This window comes from Callorhinchus milii, unplaced genomic scaffold (assembly GCF_018977255.1).
Source record: "Callorhinchus milii isolate IMCB2004 unplaced genomic scaffold, IMCB_Cmil_1.0 Scaffold6, whole genome shotgun sequence".
NCBI lineage: Eukaryota > Metazoa > Chordata > Chondrichthyes > Chimaeriformes > Callorhinchidae > Callorhinchus > Callorhinchus milii.
Window position 1 is genome coordinate 4,585,065 of NW_024704747.1, and position 21,739 is coordinate 4,606,803.

A 21,739-nucleotide genomic window follows, 5' to 3' on the forward strand; every position below is an offset into this window, starting at 1 on the left:
GGTTTGAAGAGGAAGTGGGAGCAGAGGTGTGCGTGGAGTTGATTGGCAACAACGCTTTCTAGGACTTTGACGAGGAAGGGCAAGTTTGAAATAGGGCGGTCGTGGCTAGGGTTTGAGGGAACTAGGGAAAGATTTTTGAGGAGGGGGGTAATGACAGCAGTTTTGAGGGGGGCAGGGACTGATCCAGGAGAGGGCATGGTTGATAACATCAGTCAGTAGTGGGCAGAGGAGGGGGAACTGGGTGACCAGCTAGTTGGTGGGGAGGGGGTCGAGGCATTGAAGTGATGGTGGGTGAGAGGGAGGAAGGAGAGATGGAAAGGAATGAATGTAGGATGGGTTCGTGGTAGGAACTGATGATAGGGAGGGTGAGGGGGACAGAGAGGGAGTAGTGGTGGGTGACAAAAGGCAGGTGGATGAGGCTGCCTGGCAAATGTTATGTATTTTGGTTGAAAAGAAGCCCATAACCTCCTCACACTTAGATGTGAAGATAGAGGAGACCTGAGGGGGCGCACGGAGGAGGTAGTGGGTGGTGGAAAAAAAGGACTTTGGGATTGCATTTTGCCTCCAAGATGATGTTGGGAGTAGAAGGCAGTTTTCATGTGTGTCAGAGAACGGTGGTACCTGTGGAGATGCTCGAGCCACAGTTATGGTGAACTGTCAGGCCAGTTTTCTGTCATCTGCGCTCAAGCAACCGGGTTTGGGTTTTTAGGGAGTGGAGATGATTGTTATACCAGGGGGATAGGGTGGGTTTGGAGATGGTCCTGGATTTCAGGGGGACGAGAGTGTTGAAGGTAGAGGAGAGGCGATCATGGAGCAGCTGGACACCTGCTTCAGGATCTCTGCAGGTGGAAGACCAGAGGGATAGGATATTTGAGGATGTGAGGGCCTTTGTGAGGGTTTCAGGGGTAGCCTTTTCCACGGGGGGGTAGAGTATGGTTGAGGGCTTGGAGGAGTAGAAAGGGGTGCGAGAGGAGAAGGAAATGAGGAAGTGGTCCGAGATGGCCTTGTCCACTATGCTAAGGTCAGAAATGGCAAGGCCGTGGGTGATGACGAGGTTGAGGACATGGCCACCGTTGTGGGTCGGTAAATTAATGTGAAGGGTGAGGTTTAGGAAGGAGGAGGGTAGTGAAGTCAGAAGTGGTGGTGCAAGGGAGTTGAAATCGCCCATTATGAGCAGGAGTTCGGAGCAGGAGGACAGGGAAGAGACGAGATTCAGAGGAAGGAGCCAGGGGGCATAGGGGGGCGGTAGACCAGAAGGATTGTCAGTGGGAGAGAAGGATGGAAGAGGGTGAGGTGCTCAAAGGAGGGGAAGCAGCCAGCGGAGTAGGGGGAAAGACCAAGGGAGCTTTGGAGATGAGGGCCTCCCGCCGCCACGTTGGTTTGGAACTGGGGTGTGGTGGAAGGAGTAGCCTGGAGGGGAGGCTTCAACTAGGGGGAACGGGGTCATTGGGGGAGAGCCAGGTTTCTATGAGCCCAAGAATGTTGAGGTGCTCATCCATGATGAGGTCATGGATGGTGAGGGCTTTGTTAGAGAGGGAACGGCCATTTTGAAGGGAAATTCGGGTGGGTTTGCTGGTGGGAGGAGAGGGATGCAGAGAGGATTTTAGGGTGTGCAGGAGTGGCTGTGGAGTGTAGTGGGAGTTGAGATTTGGTGAGGGTATGTATGAGGGAGGGGGAAGTTGTGTTTGCCTTAAAGAGGTGGCTTGTGCGGAGGAAGTGAATAATGGGACACTTGGGGTTGCTGCTCTGGGCCAGCCACGATGGGCCCAGCGGAGGATGCCAGGCTGTAACAGAGGGAAGTGATGATGGAGTCGACGAGAGAGAGAAGAAGCTGGGGGCGGTGGGAGAGAAGGACAGAATGGGAATAGCGGATAGAGGGGGGTGGGAGGAGAGCTATTTAGAGTGGAGGGGAAGGCTCGGGTCAAGGCGGCAGCCAAAATGCGCACGCAGAGACTGGGAGCGAGCGATCAGCGGTCCTTCGATGAGGTTAAAAATATTACTGAACTACAAGAATACAGTTTTGAATATGACAAAACATAAGAGGTGGAAAAATAATTTTAAAAATTAGCAAAGAGACAAGAATAGCAACATTGTGACAACACTTATTCTCAATTTGCTGACACCCAAATCAAGATTAGGCCCACTAGGAAGAAAATTTAAATTCTATATCAAAACTCAAGATGAAGTATTGGAGTGAGTGTCTGGATAAGGACTATGCCCGAGGAGAAACTTATTTTGAGGTCTACGTAAGCAGTTTTAGAGCAGTCATGCATGTGGATATGATTTATGTCCCAATTTGTTTCAGAGGTCGAAGAACAGTAAAAACACCAAGGAAAACCGTACACTAAGATCTTATAATATGTACTATGAAACCATGCGGAAAGGTTCCATTTCAGGAAATCAACAGGCGATCGACGACTGCTGTCCCGCATTGACTCTTGCAGGAGAATATGGTCAGCTTAATTTTAGAAGTCACTAAGACAAATTAACAGTCCTCCACTTCTGAGGTTAGACTCAGCATCTGCTGAAGGCATCTATTGGAATACTTCACCTCTGCAAGGTGCTGAGCTGAAAACTTTTAAGTTTCAATTATATCAACAACTTGCACTAATATAGCACCCTTCACACGCAGTAGCGTCCCGCAGCAGAGTCTGACCCTGAGTCAGGGGGAGAGGGGGGTAGCCGTAAGCACGATCAAAAAGGAATGTCTTTAGGCGGGATTTGACATTGGGAAGAGGAGGGTAAGGTGGAGGGATTGAGGGAGAGAGTATCATAAACAAATGTCCATGATGTTCAAGTAATGTAAGCCAAGGAAAGGCTAAGACCCTTACTGTTTATACCCGATCATTGTAATGTCAGCACCTATGCACATAACCTGCACCTCATTCCTCACACTTGAGTAAAACTATTGCTTAATGCTAATGAACCTGAAAAACAGGCTCCTTCCACTTCCTGACACTGGGATGCGGCAGAGGTATTTGCAGTTCAATGCTATATGTGCTCTCTTTGCTGAGAGGATATCAATTGGAGGTACAATTTTCTGTGTTAGGCCTTAATTTAATATAGATTTAAATACAGCACCAACCTCAACGTAACAGAAGTTAGCTAATGGGACCTATGTCCAACTCATTCACCTTGGACATAACTTGACGCAGATCTCAAAATCCAGAGGTCGTGATGATTGCTGAAAACTGTCATGCAAGCTTTGATGAACTACAGCATATTTCCCCCGACAGTATGAAACATCGGGAAAAGTTACGTCTTTCTTGGAATGTTTCTGAGAGCAATTCATGCTCAGACTTGATTCTCAATCTGCCTTGGAGCCAAAGTACTGCTATTTGGCAGAACCAGAAGTAGGTCTCTATGTCTGGATAGATTGGTAGCCAAGACACAATTACAACAAACAGAATAGTCATCTCAAGCATTTTTGAGGAGTTCAGAGTAAGCATTGCATTATTAACAAACTGCAAAGGTAGTGTCATGGCCATCAGTCATCAATAATAGCTTTTACCCCAAGTTTGGAAACTAGGAGTAGTATAGACTGCAGTAAAACCAACACAGGAGGTCTCAGTAACAAAATATTGAGGGATAGCAAGTATCATAACATTTTTTAATAACTTTAAGTAACAATAAAAAAAACTTCACAATACCACCTGTGGATCAATCCTAAAAAATGACAACCCAAGAGTAAACAAAAGTGGTAAGATACTTTGTGCCGTGGGTTGACAGTAATGTCTAGTTGAATCCTGAACAAATGAAGAACAATATTTGTAATATTTTAACTTGTACTTTTATCATTTCTACTTCTAGCTTAACAATCTGTGCCAAAATAATAAAATTCAAACATCTAGTATAGATTGTTCAGATTCATCTAAAAGGTGAAGCAAACGAGTCAGGAAAGGACAGTTGGAGGATGCAGCAACAAGCTGGCAGAAAAATGCTGATGTACAAATCTGTATGCTCTTCTTCATGCAGTTAAACTTCAGCTATTGCATTCACTAATTCAAATTTTTGTTAATCAAAAAATGATTCCTAAGAAACTGTTATTCTTAACACCCATTTTTGCTATCAGCCCTGTATTAACATTCATTTTGTGTCAGATTGACCTCAACTGAAGTACATCCTTAGTTAGGATTTTGTAAAGAGGGCTGTCCCATAGTCAGTAAAAATGTCAGGTATAGTGTTATCTGTCTAACATGTGTGCTGATAACTTTCTTAAGATGTACATAGTCAGATTTAAATGAGGTTTAGCCAGATCAATGCAAATCTTGTTTTCTAAAATGCATCAGTGAACAGTAAGATGAGATTTCCATTCTAATGCTGTTAAACTTCTGAGATTTAAACGACCAGTGATCAATTAATGCAAACCATGACTTGAAGATAAAAACAGAAGGCGCTGGGAACACTCAACAGGTCAGGCAGTATCTATGGAGAAAGGAAAGTGAGTCAACGTTTCGGGTCTGCAAACCTTCATCAGAACCGGGGCATATTGGGAGGGAGAGGCTTTTAAGGGCTAACAGAGAGGGGGGAGGCAGCGCAAGGAAGACAAAGGAGAAAATGGGGTAGAGGACAGGGGATGATGGGTTAAAGAGGTGTTAATGATGCAGAACAAAGGGGGGATTGCAACAAAGCAGTGGAATAGAAGTGTTAATAATGCAGAACAAAAGATGGGGGGGGGGGCAAAACAACTTGCAACAAAACAGGCCGATCTGGGAGAGAAAAGGTGTGTCTGGGACCATGGTCACAGCAGAGGGGGAGGGGAAAGGTGAGCTGTTATGGTCTGAAATTGTTGAAATTAATATCGAGGCCACAGGGCTGTAAGGTCCCTATCAGATGAATGAGGTGCTGTCCTCGAGCTTGCGTTGTGGCTCGTAGGAGACTGTGGATGGAGAGGTCAGAGTGTGAGTGGGAGAGAGAGTTGAAATGGTAAGAAACCAGAAGCTCAGGGTTGTGCTCGTGGACTTGAACGATATTTACTGTATGCACAATGGCTCTTCAATTTCCCAACCGGCACTATACTTGACACAATTACCTGTGAAGCGCTTTGAGATATTTTGACCTTATAGTTGCTACATTTTTGAGGGTCAGCCGAGAGCCTGACACATGTGGAAACCCATCACCATGCGCAAGAGTATCCAAACCAAAAAGAGTTACCACCTATACGGAAAGTCCAGAAATATTTGTTGCAACAGAATGCATACTCTCTCCCTGGAGGGATGCATCCTGCTGACCTAATTCCAGAAAATATTAAGTATAGGTTGGCAAAAGCCAAGGCTTGGAGACTCGAGAGTGCATACTGGAGTTCTGCTGGAGTCCTAACCAGCTACCACCTGCCACGGAGAGTGCAGCCTGGCAAGCTTTCCCATTACCATTACACCTTTGGCTAGCAGGGATAACGGCAGCTGAGTGGGAAGAATCCCTGTCCCCAGCGACAAGTCTGCCCTTCCAGGTCCTGCCGATGAGTCAGCCACGTTGTCATCAGCAGTGGCCTGGAGTACCATGAACCTGCCTGGCTCAGGAACTGGACAACCAAGCCAACCACAGAGGGTGGGCATGATTTTGACATTGCATTGCCAAACATATCACCTTGGAGCCAGTTCAGCTCCGAGGAAATCTGCTTACCTCCCCCAAGGAGTCTAATAGTTGCTACATCAAATGTAAGGATTATTAACATTATTAAAAATTGACAAGCAATGACACTATAACCAGTCAGACTGACAAATTTGTACAAAATCAACAATGCATTCTTAGGTGATAATGGCACTGAAAACTAGCAAGGAGTCAAGCATACAACATTAACCTGCCTAAAGTCTAAATAGCGAGCACCTGATTGGTTCTGTATAGGTAAATGTTCTAGACTTTTTGTTATACATTTTGATTTTCACCAGGTGTTTGGTTTGGAAAAGGAAGAAGAACGTTTGAAGGAATTGTTAGGTTAAAAGGTCATGAAAGTAACACTACTTTGAAACTTAAGAGTTCCACTCAAAATTGCGTAAGGGGACCTCAATGCCTGTGTAACTTAGTTAGCATTAAAAGGCACTGTCAAAGAAAACAGTAGGAACTACTGAGGTATCAAAATAAAATTAACAGACAACACAGGAAACTAAGAGAAGCTGTATTTAGTGACCAACAAGAGATGCATCTCCCCTAACTAGCATGGAAGTGATAATTGAAGCTGCAAATAGTTCTGCATAAGAGGGATACAGTTTTGTAAAAACATTCACCTCAGAGCCCTCCACGGTTAAGTAGCCACTCTGCATGTGCAAGCAGGCACATCCACACTAGTTCTCACATCCGCACTTTGCGGTAGATAAAATATAAAATAGTTGTCAAGAACAAGAATTTTGGCTGATCCTTCACTCTCCAACTTGAAATATTGCAGTCAATTGTGATTGTCTAACTTAACTACTGTCCTGGTAGAGAACAGCTTAACTCAATACAGACCATGAAACAATTGAACTGTATGGATCAATACTGTAGCAATGTGGTACATTCACCTTCTAAGTTGACATTGGAATTCTGAAGATTCCTACAGAAAGATGTTTTTCAGCCATCTTTCCTTAAACGCTCCTTCGATCAGCAGGTTCAGAAAGGTTATATGACCTTTTTTTAGGCTTAGCCTTGACAGAAAGCACACATGAGAATTATTCAAATATCTAGTTTGATAAAAGTGAAACTAGTCCTTCCTTACATAATAGGCATTTGACACGTTCCTACACAACAACAGACTTTTCATTCACAAAATAGTTAAAAACATTGAACTGAAGGGTAAGTAAATTCACGTAGAACCAATTCCTGTAAATCTAAGCACGTTTACCTGTAAACATCATTTGATGTATTAAAAGTATATATTTTCATCATAACACACTGTTGAGGAACACTGGAAAACATATTGTGCTACAGGGTTAAAGTTGAGTTCAGTGCGTTGTATACATATCAGTTCTATTTTCAAGTTTAAGGCGTGAACCTCTCTGCACATTCCACTGATCTATTGGCTGCTTTCCTGGTGTTGCTGTGGTGCTGGAGAGTAAGAGTTGTCGAGAGTAGTGCTGCAGTTTATTTAAACTGGGTTGGAGGGAGAGAGAAACTGAAAGCCCATCATTGTTTTTGGTTAAGAGCTATATGCGTATCATATGCTCACTGTGTTGCAAAATTGAATTTAAAGCAGCGCCAGTGGTTACAAAAAAACTGTTTTTCAAGTCAAGTCTAATGAATAAACTGTCTCATAAACATCAGCATGCCGTTTGCACAATCTACATTTGCCTTCAAATACTGCATTACATTTCAAGTTCAATGTCACAAACCATTCTGCCCTTTTCACTGTTGACCTCAACGTCACCTAGTATTATTACAACAATAATTTATTTAGCGCATTTTGCTTCAGGACGTCATTTCAAAGCACTTTGCACAGCTGACTGAGCGCCCAGGTTGGTGCACGTTGGGGTGGGGGAAGGTGACCGAAAGCATGATTGAAAAGGTAACATAGGATTGTTACATCCAGTTTTTTTTAAATTTTACTTTTTTTCCACTTAATATAATATTAACTAGTACATAAGCTGTGAATGGAAGTATGCTTTTTAATTTAAAAAAAAACTAGCTTCACACTAGTCCACTCATCCTGTGCTCAGTTACTAGGTAATTGCAAAACATTCAGAGATGCCACTCACAAGAGTCAGTCTCAAGTAGGAAATGCTTGATCTCAACTAAAGCCCATACAACATTAATTAGTTTAGCTACATACAACACAGGTTCTCCAATGGACCATAATATTTCTGAGTTTAGAATAATGAGTGGTTTACTTGGGAGGCAAAAAAGGGTATTTTTTCAAAGTGGAATTTCTATCAAATATATAACACTAATGTTAACAATACATACATCTTCACAATGAATGCTGCATAAAGATTGTATAAATAGTCATTACAATTGAAAAAATAACAGGACGAGTAAGCTCTCTTTAAAATAGGTCACATCAATTTAGATAGTTTTTTGCATCTGTGCTGTAATACATTGGCTCCAATACTGACCCATTTACATATTTGCAATATACATTGTGTTTTCTTAATAAAAATAATGCAAGACTTCTCAACCTGTCCCCACTCACAAATTCAGGAATCGGGAGTCTCATTGGAGCCAAGGGTAACAAAATGCTCAATGAAGCCAGTCTAGAGAATTTTATTTCTTATATAAAAGGTTTCTAAGCATCTGTTCTCTTACAAACCATTATCATTGTTTTTCATGCAAACTATGCTAATGCAGTACTTGGGCTTTTATGAGTAACCAAGCAGATATGATGCCTTTCTTTCTGCTATCCCATCTGTTTGAAAGGGCATACTGAACAGAAAGGTCAGTGGTCTACTTATAAATTTACATAAAATATAGACCAAATGTGTCGCTTCTTTTGAAGAACGCCTACAAAGTCTCTAGTCTGTTCTGCATCAGACAGGGGTGTCTGCAAGTAGTTCGTCAGAGATATTGACGAGACACTTTTTCATCTTTATATACAATTGGGTGTATTTTTTTTTGAATATGCCATCAAAAAGGTAAACAAATAAGAAAACTATAAAAACATATATTTTAAGAAATCGATACAAGATTGGAACGCAGCTTGTTCAATGGATTTATCTGAAAACTTCCATTTAATCAGGATTCTAAATTCCTCGAGACCAAGAGATATTTGCTGAAACTACGCAGGGACCTTATGTGAAGCAAGCTGGACAAAATATCAATACATTAACAAGATGTGATCTCAACCACATAAAAAAGTAACAAGACTTGCATTTTCAGGTGCACCACATTTCACTGCCCAAAAGCCGACTTCTAAAGGAAACCGATGGTTACTTAAATCAGTAGCATCATACAGTAAAATAAAACAATGGCATGGATAACCGTCGAACCCAAATTACTGCGCATTTCCGACCCATTTCAATTACCAACAGTAAGTTGGCATAAGGAATTGGGTATTCAAAGGCTTTTCAAAAAAAATCTCAATATTGTACAGCTGAATTCCTTAAAGTATTTTTGCGACAGACTTCACAGTAATTTGCTTTGTTTATTTACCAAATAATTTACATTTTAATTAAGCACTGAACATAATAAAACTGTAGTTTTCAAAATAGTCGCACCTAATCCAAAATAATGAAAACAAATCTCCCAGGATCGTCAATAGAGGCAACTAAAAATGAGGGTATTTCGTTCCAATTTATTATATTCATTTATTTAGTTTTACTGTTGAGATAATTATAAACTGACAGTACAGTAGAAAAGCTATGGATTTAAATTTGAATAAATGGATTTAATCCATTATGTATCTAATGTGTCATCTGTTTCAGAGCCTTGTAAACATAAGGGAATAATTAGTACACTAGATCATTTTACAAATATGATTGGATCAACATGGAAAATTTGCAGATGTATTTTTTTATGATGGATTATGGGTTGCTAGCTATGCATTTTTATGTATCTGCTGTGATAACTACCGTTTCAACATACTAAAACCATTACATAAATTAAAAAGGTAAACATGAAATAAAAGTATAATTTGTCCAGATATGTACTCATGGTGGTTGTGCTTTCTCTCCAGCAGCGAAGATCAGCATCACCGGCAATGAACCATTTATAAATCTTAAAGATCGGCATTTGATTCATTACATTTGGCACCGTTGGAGGAGAAAAAACAAATCCATGACAAGTGCTCACAATAGTATGAAAACAGTAGAAAACCTACGGTGCCACCAATCTGGAGAAATTTACGAGAAATCAAGACCCTCAGTGTAATCTTTGTAATCAAGTGGAGGCTCATTATCATGTGGTAGTTAGGGTCCATAAAATGCCAACCTGCTGTATAATGAGGTTAAATCGCCAGTTTCACTGCAAATATATTCAGCTGGCTAGCTTCCCACACTAAAATGTCCCAACGTCCAGATCATCAAACTGCTGCCATCACATTTCGTGTGCATAAGCAACCAAGCCACATTGGTGACAACCCGATGACCCCGAAAGTCAAACATTTTTAGCCCAGGGACCAGATGGCACACGAGAAACAACCAATGAATAGAATCCACACCTCAATCGTGTTATAAACAAATCAGCACTATAATGAAGTGTGTTTAATGGGGCTGCACTGTACAAGTCAATTTTACCCCAAAGAGAAAAGGTGGGTTTAAGCAATTTGTACAAATTTCACTTGAAATTTTTTTTGTTGAAAGTGGTAGGCCAGCTTCAGTCTGTTTTGTGCTGAAAAAGTTAAAGAATTTGACGAACACAGATCTGTTACTTTGCCCGAGTATACAACAATAAAATTACATTTGTATAGCGCCTTTCATGTCAGGAGGACGTCCCAAAGCGCTGGACAGTCAAAGTTTCAGATCCGAGCTGGGGAAGGGTGGAGTGTTGGGGGGAGCAGTTATCGAAAGGTTGAAGAGATGAGCATCGAAAGAGGCAAGGGAGGGGGCGAGGCGGAGGGATTGCGGGTAAGAGTTCCAGAGTGTGGGGCAGAGTGGCAGAAGGCCCACCCGCTAATGGTAGGCCAGACAAGGCGGAGACGTGAAGCAGGCCGAAGCCCGCTGAGCGGAGGGAGCGTGCAGGATGGTAGAGGGTTAGGAGGTCGCAGAGAGCAAGACCGTGGAGGGCTTTGAAAGTGAGGACCAGGATCTTGAACTGTATCCTCTGAGTGATGGGAAGCCAGTGGAGTCAGGCAAGGATGGGGGTGATAGGATATTCAATCGGATATTTCATTCAGCTTCATAAGTGTTAAGCTTCAAAAGCTTAAGAGCACAGAGCCCGGTGCGGGAGAGGACACGGGCTGCAGAGTTCTGGATGATCTGCAGCTTATGAAGGGAGAAGTTGGGGAGGCCAATAAGCAAGGAGTTTGCATTGTCAAGCCTTGATGCTATGAATGAGGGTTTTGGCGGCCTGCGGTATGAGACAGTGGCAGAGCCGGGCGATGATGCAGAGGTGGGGGGAGGCAGAGCTTGTGTAGCAGAATAGATCTAGATGCCGGACTACAGGCTACAGGTGTATTATGGTGGGGAGCATTTCTATCAACTCTCAAGTGGGAATTGGCCAGAGAGTTGCATGTAGGCAAGACGATCAATGTTGTAGAAGGTAAAGATAAATACAGAGCAATTCAACTCGATCGGAGCAGTATAGGTGCATTGAACCTAAGAATCAAAGCCTTTTTTTTTAAATCTAAAAAATAACCTGTGCGTTTTGAGGTTAGTAACAGGAGAAACAGGGGTGGTGGGGGCAGAGAGAATTTGACACAAAGAGGATAAGTTTGGTTAAAAATATCTGTATTTATTTAAGATAAAAAAAATCAGAATAAAACATTTGCTTAATTGATGAACACAACTGATACAACACGGGACAGTTATCTGAACTAATTGGGACTGGCTCCATTGCAGACAAACAGTGTGGTTTACGATAGTAATCCTTACATTTCATATCGCACCTTTCACATGTATTTTTCTGTAGGAAAGCATGGCAGCTCATTTGCATAGAAACATACTAAAATAACATTGCCTCTTCTTTAAAAAACGTTTTAAAATCTACTTCTAACTGTGCCCTTCACTCACCTGACGACTCTGGTTTCCACTCCATCTTTGAGAAGCATTTTGAGACATTTTCCTAAGTGAAAGGCACAGCTGCTAATGTCATATAGTCAGGTGGCCCCTCCCAGAATGGTCAAAAGCTTCTGACTAGATGGGGTATATCTGTAACCGATCAGCTTCCCTCCATTAAGGAAATTACCAGAATTTTGGTACTCTGTTAAAGTGAAGACTCTTGATAAAGAAAAATGCTGAGTTGTACACAGGGAGATTTTCTACATCTAGTGGGGAGTACTTTGTCAATGTAGCCCTATACAGTATTTCACTGTCACACTGCCCAGGACCCTAAAGAAAATGAAACTACAAAGCCTGACAAACTAAAACAAAATAGATTTGAAACAGAATAGTGAGAAAATAAAGTATCTAGATAAATCAGATAACCACAAACACAACATTCAAGCATGCTGATCTGTGAGTTTGGGCAGGAGGCTTCTCGTCCTAAATCAGAATCTTAGAAAGACATTACCAGTGGAAGGAAAGAATTTTTTTTAAAATGCCAAAAGTTATCTGGTAAACTACTCAATGAATATTGATTCGCAAAACAAAGAAGCACAAATTATTACTGCAAGCACAGCCCATCAACAATTTGGATCTCTAAACTTAAAACAAATGAAACCAGTACAAGCAATCTACAATATAAAACCACTTAGACTCGTATGTTAAACCTGAAGTGATCATCTTGTCTTGCAAACATAAATAACACGTATGTAGTGTCAATTGAGTAATTTGATACTTTTTAAAAAAAACGTCAACCATTGCAAATTAAATATAATTGTACTCTGGAATTCCATGCATGGCACGTTGGACTAGAATAGAAAGAGCTTTATCCTGAATCTTGTTTATCGTCAAAACTGGTGAAAAATATTTTTAAAATATCAAATTCTCACATACAGCTATTAACTCAAGAGCTGCTGACATTCACAACAAAAAANGTCTCTACTGCATTTTACAACCTATGAAATTCCAGCTTTGCAAACTACTGATGCAGGTTTTTTTTAAAAAAAACAATAAAACTCTGTGGTTATTTTTTTGTCTATTTGCCAATACAGAATTTTACATGGCCAAGTCTTTCAGTTCAGTCTATTATACTTAAACTATTGTGAAGACTGGTCAAAGCTTATGAACATTGGAGCAGAAGAACCCCTTAATGCATAAAGCACAATTATACGTCTGTATAATTGTATGCAATCATTTTCTGCAGTTTTTTTTCCTGGCAGCTACATTGGTTATAGTTGCCAAAACATCCGTGCTACTAGAAATAAGGAACACATTTTGGGACAATGAACAAATAACCCATTAAGTGATGATAGACTTCATGTTTCACAACTAAAGAACGTGTATTTTTATAACACTTCATGTCTAAGCATCTCAAAATGCTTCATAAAAATAAAAAGAATCCAATGTTATGACGATGTTATTGATGCAGATAAACTAAAATTGAATGCTTAAAAACTCTCAAAAACAGTAGCATGAACTAAAGTAGAAGGTGAACATACTGTTTAAACTACTTTTTACATTATAGTGTGATATTACATTATAGTGAGTATGTCAAAATGGGTGGTAGTGAAATAAGATTACGTCAGCAAATTGAGGAGGAATTGGATAGCTATTTGGCAAATAAGTCGAATGAAGGGTAGGCTGAATAGCAGTGCGTGTGTGTTTTTTTAAATTTGGGGGTTGGGCAGATTGTTGTCTTTTGCAGTACTGTATTGACTTATGTTCCTAGAATAGAACCTGATTGGCACTTGCCTCATTGAATGAAACTGATTTATTTATTTGCTTTTTTTAAAATAAATTTTTTTCCGTGGTACATATATTGAGGTTTTTAATGAAACAAACAGCACACTCTATGCTATTCATACTGTATTGGTTTCACAACAGATTTGTGGTCACACATTAATGCTCTGTAAAAAGAATTAGAACAGGAATGAGATAATAAATGAGGGAAAATGCACTTGTTTTTGTTTAGCTATTATAAGAACCTAAGAATTTGATAGGCAAAAGAAGACCATGGTCCATCAAGTCACCTTCCACCATCCTGGCAGTGGCATGACAGAAATAACATACATATACCAGAATTAAGAAATGCCAGGGGTTGAAAGACAGCTGCAGAGGGAAAAAAACACCTCAGCAGTATAATGAGAAAGATGGGCAAAAAGAAAACAAGATGTTAATAACTTGCATGAAGGTGAGGAACCAACAAAACAGATGAGGAGGCAGCATGAAACCAAATGCAACATGCCAAAGCTATCAGAGGAGAGCTTAACATGACCGAGGAGCAATGCACACTTGGCGTTACACCTTTATTAAGGTGTAATAAAGCGTGCTTGAAGTTCCTTAACCAATCAATCTTAGCACAGGCCTGAAACCCTATTGGAGGACACATGCTTATGTGCGTCATTGATCAACACTATGAAATTTAACAATTTAAGAGTAAATTTGTCCTGGATCAAGCAAAGAGCACAATCACATCAAATGAGAAGCAAGCAAGAGTAAATGCATAGCTGATCAAAGCAGCACATCCAATAAGAAGTCCAGATTGGAATCTACAATGGGATTTCAACTGGTTAACTCAGTTTACAGTGCAGAGGATTGAGTCCAACTGTGAAGTCATTGATCATACCAGGATCATACCCCAATAGATCGGAACCTTAGCCAGATCCAAAAAGTGTCACTGAATGTCTGAACTCCCACATTACACTGTAATAACACAACACTGCATTGGCAGAGTGCCTTTCACGTCAGGAGGACGGCCCGAGGCGTTCCCATAACTTATGGGCAACTGTGGAGCTTTATGTTCTGGAGACCCCAGAGTTAGTTGCGCCTAAAAATCACAATCATAATACCTCACAAACTTCTGGATTAGCACATTCTTATTAAAAACTACATGGGAGTTTCCATATATTCAGTAACAGGACTTTTAAAACTAATAATATTCAGTAACAGGACTTAATACTGTAATAATATTCAGTAACAGGACGTAATACTATAACAGGAATGGTGACAGGATTATCTTTTCAGTCAACATTGGATTCCGGGGGACGGGGGACGGTGAAGAAGAGAAGTTAGAAGAGAAAAGTGCTAAAACTCAACACGAAGCATGTTATTTGGAACACACAACCTGAAAATGGTACAACAACTAAGAACATAATGATGGTATTTAGGCTGGCCATTTGTGCAATAAGTCAACTGTAAAATGCAGGCAAGTCCATTTCTTTCATGGCAGATAATTCAGTTAAGCTCTCAAAAAACTTTTCAGCATTCCCTTGAGTTTTTTGTAATAAGTAAAGAGGCAATTTAAAGACAAATTCAGGCAAGTGAAACTTTTTTTTACATTTATTGTAATTTCTCTGACATAAGGTTAATGTACTTTACAACAAAAAGATTAAAATAGCAAGAGGAAGTCACTGCATTGAATTTCCAACTTCATATACACCCAATATTAATATTAAGTACTCCCAGGTACCGCACAGTTCCATTTATTCAATTTGCTTATCAATGTTGTTTTTAAAACATGCATTACACTTTGTCAATTTTCGCTAAACTAGAATAGGAAAAAGTGAGCTCTGCACAGAGGAAGTATTGATTGAAAGTTATATTCAACAAAGCTAAGTATGTGAAATATCATGAATATTACAATTAAGCAATCTTTAACTGTTTAAAATGCAAGGCACACAAGTCTGTGTGACAGGAGTAATTACATTTTAATTATAAAAATAAGTTGACAAATGTGTTCACTTAGATCAGCATTATACTGAATTTGAAAAATATCCAAGTACCTATCTAGGATAGAGTTTTAATGGTAGTCTCAAACATATTATATATATGTATATATATATATTTGAGACTACCATTAAAAAACATATATTTAAAACATATGAAACAATTTAAGGAATGCTTGCATATTTCAATATTTAATGTCAATATTTAATAACTCCTTCAGACGTAGATATTCATTATTCTAGATTTTGAAAGGCCCAAAACCACCTTCTTAAAAGAACATTTGTAAAAGATTGAAAAGGATATTTAATGTAGGTTAGTGAAATAAATCTAAGTGGAAAACTGAAGGTTGTGCCCTGTCACTGCAGCAAATCCAATCCTGTTACAGCCCTTCATGAGCCAATGCATTGAAGAAAATAAATTCCTGACTTACAGTGATGGCATTAGATTGTGTGGGCAAAACCAACCAGCCCAATTCAAATGACTGACACAGCAAGTTATATAAAGTAGCAGGAATAAGTATACATAAGACAAGTTTAAAGACGAAACAATTAATTAAAAGCACCAAAAACATTTGCTAGGGAACACAGACCACTCCCTCCAAGAATTGCAATATCAGTTTTTAGATGGAATGCGAGGCAATGCATTTAACCTTAACTTCAGATGATAATACACGAGTGCAACATTTCCACTTCCCCTCACCTTTCTGACTCAATAAAATTGTCCATTGAGGTGAAATTTAACGGGACTTCTGCATTTTGCACTTTAGTTCACAAGGTAAAGGACTGAAATTTTGAAATGCATACCACTGCAGAGAAAGGAGAGATTTTTCCTCTCATCAGTCATGGATGGCTTCGAACAAAGGTTCCAGAGTTGAAAGGGTAGTATTCTAATCCACACTACCAAGCCAATACTCTATTCCAATTTACTGTGCTTTGCAAAGTATGAAATTCCAGTCATAACTTTCATTTAATGAGGTCCACTGTAGAACCAAAACATTCAACAGCTGACCATAAAAGAACATGTAATCAAACAATATTTCCATCAGATCTTTTCAAAGAGTCAAACTGAGCCTACATCATGCCATGGATATTTCATAGGATTATGTCGAAATAAAAAAGTGATATAGTCCATGTTTTCAGTTCTGTAGCTTTATTATCTCAATGGTTTCCCACAGTTTATAAACCTGTACCAAGCATAGGCAATGTAAAGCTAGACACTCTGCAGGGAACTTTGATATGGACGCTCAATGCAACACATAAAAAGTACCAGAGCATTTACATATCGCCATGGAACTCATTAAATACTGCTTTAGTGAAAGAAATATTGCAGATAAATAGTAATGATATTAAACTGGGAATGTTTGAAAGGGGAAGCTCAATTATCTTGAAATAAAAATATATATCCGAATTCACTAGGGAATCCTATATTATAGTAAATATTTTGGCATGTATATGTATGCAAACCCTTTCACTAAATCACCCAATCATGATTAAAAAGGTACAATCATACCTGTACATTCTCGATTTTCTACCAATGAGTTATTATGGGACACCAAGTCCTCCTTTCATTATGGTGGCTAATTAAAGATTTAAAAACTAAACACAATACAAATATAAAAAAATACAGCAGTCAAGTCTTTTGAGGCGGATTGCATTGAGAATTCTCATTCTGGAGCTTGAAATATAGCTAACAACTTGCATCAATTTCACAGAAGGTTCAGCCCATGAGCCCTTATAGTAGGCCAGAGCTAGATTCATAGCAACATTTCAGCTCTTGTCATGCTAAATGTTATGATCTGAAGCATTTCTATACAAATGTGTGATGTCATTCATCGGAATAAAGTTATACTTTCAATGGAAGGAACTATTTCAATAAGTGAAATTACTCAGTTATGTGTTTGGAAGTTTGAAATAATTGCATCATAAAAACAATTCTGATTCTAAAATGGCATACAATCAAAATTCTAAAAATGTGATGACCTACTGATTAAATGCCACAAAAAAATTGATGACCTACTGATTAAATGCATCTCACATTCATAAAATGGATATCAGAATTGAACAAGGGCTAATAAATAGTTCTCAGTGTTTTTTCATGCTTCATTCAATTTACGTTCCTTTTGTTTTTGCAAAATGTTTGGGCAGTAAAATAAAACATTGAACTCAGATGAATGAGTTCATACTTCAGTTTAATTGCAAGCTTTTTAAAAAAAAACAATTTAAGGTCTATATTAAATACATTGCACTTCAACAACCGTAAGATTGACATGCAAACATCTTATATACTTTATTAGAGCAAATACTTATGATTTGCCTTGTGGTAAACAATATACATTTGCAGTTACAAAATATATGCTCTTAGATGCAAGAACATGAAAGCTAAAATGCACATTCTAAATCTGAGCTACTGCAATGGCATATACAGGATTAAAGTAAAATTATCAGGTTAATCCCTGTAAATGTAAAAAATTAATCTTCTAATAAGCTGGTTACACAAATCCTCCAATTTAGTTTTTTTTTAAATCCTTAGTAAGAAAACTGTATGGAATCCTTCAATTTTATTTGTGTGCAAACATGGTTCACACTTTCAGGCCAGAAATTCAAGTCTAAAATATTATTCAAAACTCACGAAAGGCAAAAGGTGCACTTAACCAATGCCTTGGCCATTTTCCCACTGCACAATGTAACCCACTATGAAGATAAATATCAGTGTACAAACCCCATTCACATGCATTACTTTATTTTAAAGTAAACAGATCTAAATTCCAAATACAATTGCTGCTAATTATTAAAAAGGTTAAAGATGAAATGCAGAGTGAAAAAATACTTGTATCAGATAGCAATGATCTCCAATAGTTACAAGTAGAGTGATATACCTAAACATTGTGGGTTAGATTTGACAATGTTTATTGCAACATGAGTACTAACCAAATAACGTTTTCAGCAAAATTGCTTGCACTGCCAATTTACTAAAGATGCCCGATATTTTTATTGATTTCACATTTATCAAGGAATGCTCCATTATGCTCTGTGCATAACGTGAAACCAATCACGAAACCTATATAAAGTATACCGGTATATAAAAATGCAAATAGTATTAGTTCCCAGTTAAATACTTCCAAAATATTTATATGCAGCGGATGTGTTAAGTATTATTTTTTTACAATAAATAGTACTTTCAAACTGTCGTTTACAACAGCCCACTTGGGTCGTCAGATATAACCACATTTCCTCCAGGCTGCCAGACGACAAAAAATATACTTTCCATAAATCGTTCCATTGATCGATCTCTCTCTAAACATTGCAGGGATCCGTGTAGCCTTTGTTTAACTGAGCGTTTGCTACCATTAGTTCGACTAATGTGAACGAGCAAGCTCCCTCATTAAAGAGCATGTTCACATACTAAACTAGGTTTGTGTTGCTTCTGAAAATTGCTGCTCGTCAGTGCATTGGCCCGACTGTATTATAGGCAAACTTCACATAGAAGGCGTTGATATAATCTGACTGTGCAGCCGGTAAACAATCTAACCTGTCCCGACGTTTTCAAAAGGCGTTCGCTTTGCAACAGTTCATTCGTCTCACACAATGGCTGTTTCACACCTCAAATAAAAGCACAATATTTCCTTGGCAGAACATTTGTCAACCGCTAAAATAGGGGGGAGAGGAGGAGGAGGAGGGGGGGGGGCGGGAGAAAACAATAAATACTGTAGATATTTCCGCTTGAGTGCAATGTGGCTTATGAAAAAGATCGTGCTTTCTAAACAGCCGATAAAGTATTTCTAGGAATGGTTACGAGTTCGATTAAACGGCCAAGGTTTTTTTATATAAATCGACCAAACCATCGGACCCATCGCGCAAAGTTGTTCTGCACACTCTGTTGATGGGAAAGCCCTCTTTTTTTGGTATTGTAATAAAATGGTTACTCTCACCTGAGGATGAGGATGGGGATGGGGAGGGGTGACAGGGACAGCACCTCGAGAACCAGAAGCGGACACGTTTGCACACACGGTTAACGAATACCTAAGACGTCGAGTACAAGATTCTGATCGCAGAAATCAACCACCGATTCCATTCCCACTCCTCCTCCTCCTCCTCCCCCAAAAAAAATCCCCTCTTTCCTTCCCTACACCCACAGATCTACAAGATACGGGGCAATGAGGACTTGGAAGGGCTGGGGCGTGGGAGAGAAAGGGGTGGTGGCGGTGGGGGTGAGTTTGAACATTAGGAACAACCCCAAACGATGATAATCTTTTTAATATTTAAAAAAAAGTTGGCGAAAAAGCGAACCAATGGTTTCCAGATCGGGTTGGACGGTTATTTGTTTGGTTGGAAGCAACAGCCAAGCCTTGGCTTGGGCGTGTGTAGATGTGTCCGAGTGCACGTATTTTACTAAGTTTGCCTCGTACCGAACAAGTCACCTTCGAGTGAAAGGATCTCGACACCTTAAGGCAGAAAACACACGCAGCCTTATTTTTGGGTGTATGTGTGTGTGTGTGTAAAAAAAATAACATGGGGAAAAAAAAGCAAAAAACAAGAAGCGCGCACACACACACTCACTCACGAGCAACACCACCACTGACTGCACGCAGCAGATCCCACATGTTGGCCACAAAAGGACTGGGAAACGTACTTATCCAAACATCTTATTTTTTTAGGGAAAAAAAAGAAAAAAAACACCAAAAAACACACACACACACACCGAAAATCACTGGGCATTTTTTGTAAATGTTTCACAATATATATATATATATATACGTGTGTGTGTGATAGTGATCTACATATATAGTGATATATATATATATATATAGTGTGTGTGTGTGTGTGTTTAAACAGATTTAAAAGGCATCAGAAAGAATCTGGGAGATTACACACAAACAAACGCGCGCACGTAAACACAACCACAGAACATGTAGAGATTATACATATACTCTCTCTCTCTCGATACACACACACACACACACAGATATATATATATATTTTCTATAAACCGCAAACAACAGAAAGTAACACCTACCTGAAGAGCACGAAATGAGGAAAACAGCCAACGTAAGCTTGGTAGCAGCTCCCATGATGTGAGCGAGAGGGAAAGCGATAGAGAAGCAAATCACGCTGGGGTTTCTCCGGGATGGATAGATCGGGGGGTGGGGGGTGGGGGGGGGGGGGGGGGAATACAAATAATTAAAAATTAAAATAAAAATCCCGGTCGGTTGCTTCGTTTCACCAATGCTTTTCCTCCTCCTCTTCCTCCTCCTTCTTCCTTTTCTTCTTCTTATTTCTTCACGACTCCACCACGTCTCCTTTAGTTTCGCTGGCAACCGTCCACCTCACAGCATTTTCCTCAGTCTCCTTTCCAACCCCTCACCCCGCCCACCTCCCACACACACTCACTCACTCATACACTCCCTCCCTCCCTCCTCCTCCTCCTCCTCTTTCTTCTCCTCCTATTCCCCCTCTCGCTCTCTCTTTCTCTCTCCCTGTCGCTCGCTCCTCTCCTCTCTTCTCTCGTCTTCGACCGTCAACTTCATTCAAAAAAAACCACGGGGTTTCGAGAGCGAAAACATCTTTTTTTCACCCCCCCCCCCCACCACCCCCTTTCCTTCCCCCTCTCTCTCCTTTTTAAAACAAAAACAACCACTTTTTTCCCCTTCTCTCTCTCCCCTTTCCTCGCTCTCTCTCTCTCTCTCTCTTCGGGTCGTTTCCGAAAAAAAATATTATTTTTTTAAAACCTTTTCTTTTTCTCTCTCTCTCTCTCTCTAAATAAAAGATTTTTTTTCTCTCTCAAATCTCCACACACACTCACCTCCGACACCTCCTCCTCCCCCCCCCCAAAAAAAATACAACCAGCGTGAGAGGAAGAAAGGGAAGGAGGTGGAGGGAGGGAGGGAGAGAGAGAGGGGAGGGGAGGAAATCTATCGCACCGTCAACAAGAGAGAGAGAGAAAAATCTGAGGTAAAAAGAAAAAAAAATGTTTTACCTTTCCTCACCCCCCAAAAAAATATATATAGCTAAATAAATCAAACCAAGGCAGAGAAAAAAAATACAAAGCTCTCTCTCTCTTATGTGTGTGTAGATATATATATATAGATAGATAGATAAAGAGTAGGCGAGCAAATCCTCGATTCCTTAAACGGGAACCGTGTTACTCCCCGAGTCTCCCGCAATTCAAATTAATCAACTAGGCCGAGGTCCAAAATGGCGACGCGATGTTTTTGTTTCCTCTCCTCCCGCCCCCACCCTCCTCCTCCTTCACCACCACCGCCGGCCAACCCCGCCCCCTCCTCGCCAGCCCCGCCCCCACCCTCCTCCTTCACCACCACCGCCGGCCAACCCCGCCCCCTCCTCGCCAGCCCCGCCCCCACCCTCCTCCTCCTTCACCACCACCGCCGGCCAACCCCGCCCCCTCCACACTAG

At 40.1% G+C, this 21,739-nt stretch overlaps 1 protein-coding gene across 1 annotated transcript in view; it reads right to left on the reverse strand.

The window, feature by feature from the left end:
* The window catches only part of LOC103180467 (activin receptor type-2A), a 63,478-nt gene extending 42,827 nt beyond the window's left edge, over nucleotides 1-20,651 (reverse strand). Inside the window, exon 1 of the mRNA XM_007896356.2 lies at nucleotides 20,343-20,651. Within this exon, the coding sequence (XP_007894547.1) occupies nucleotides 20,343-20,397 (55 nt within the window). The 5' untranslated portion in view covers nucleotides 20,398-20,651. The remainder of the gene's footprint in view (nucleotides 1-20,342) is intronic.
* Nucleotides 20,652-21,739: the final 1,088 nt, after the last annotated feature.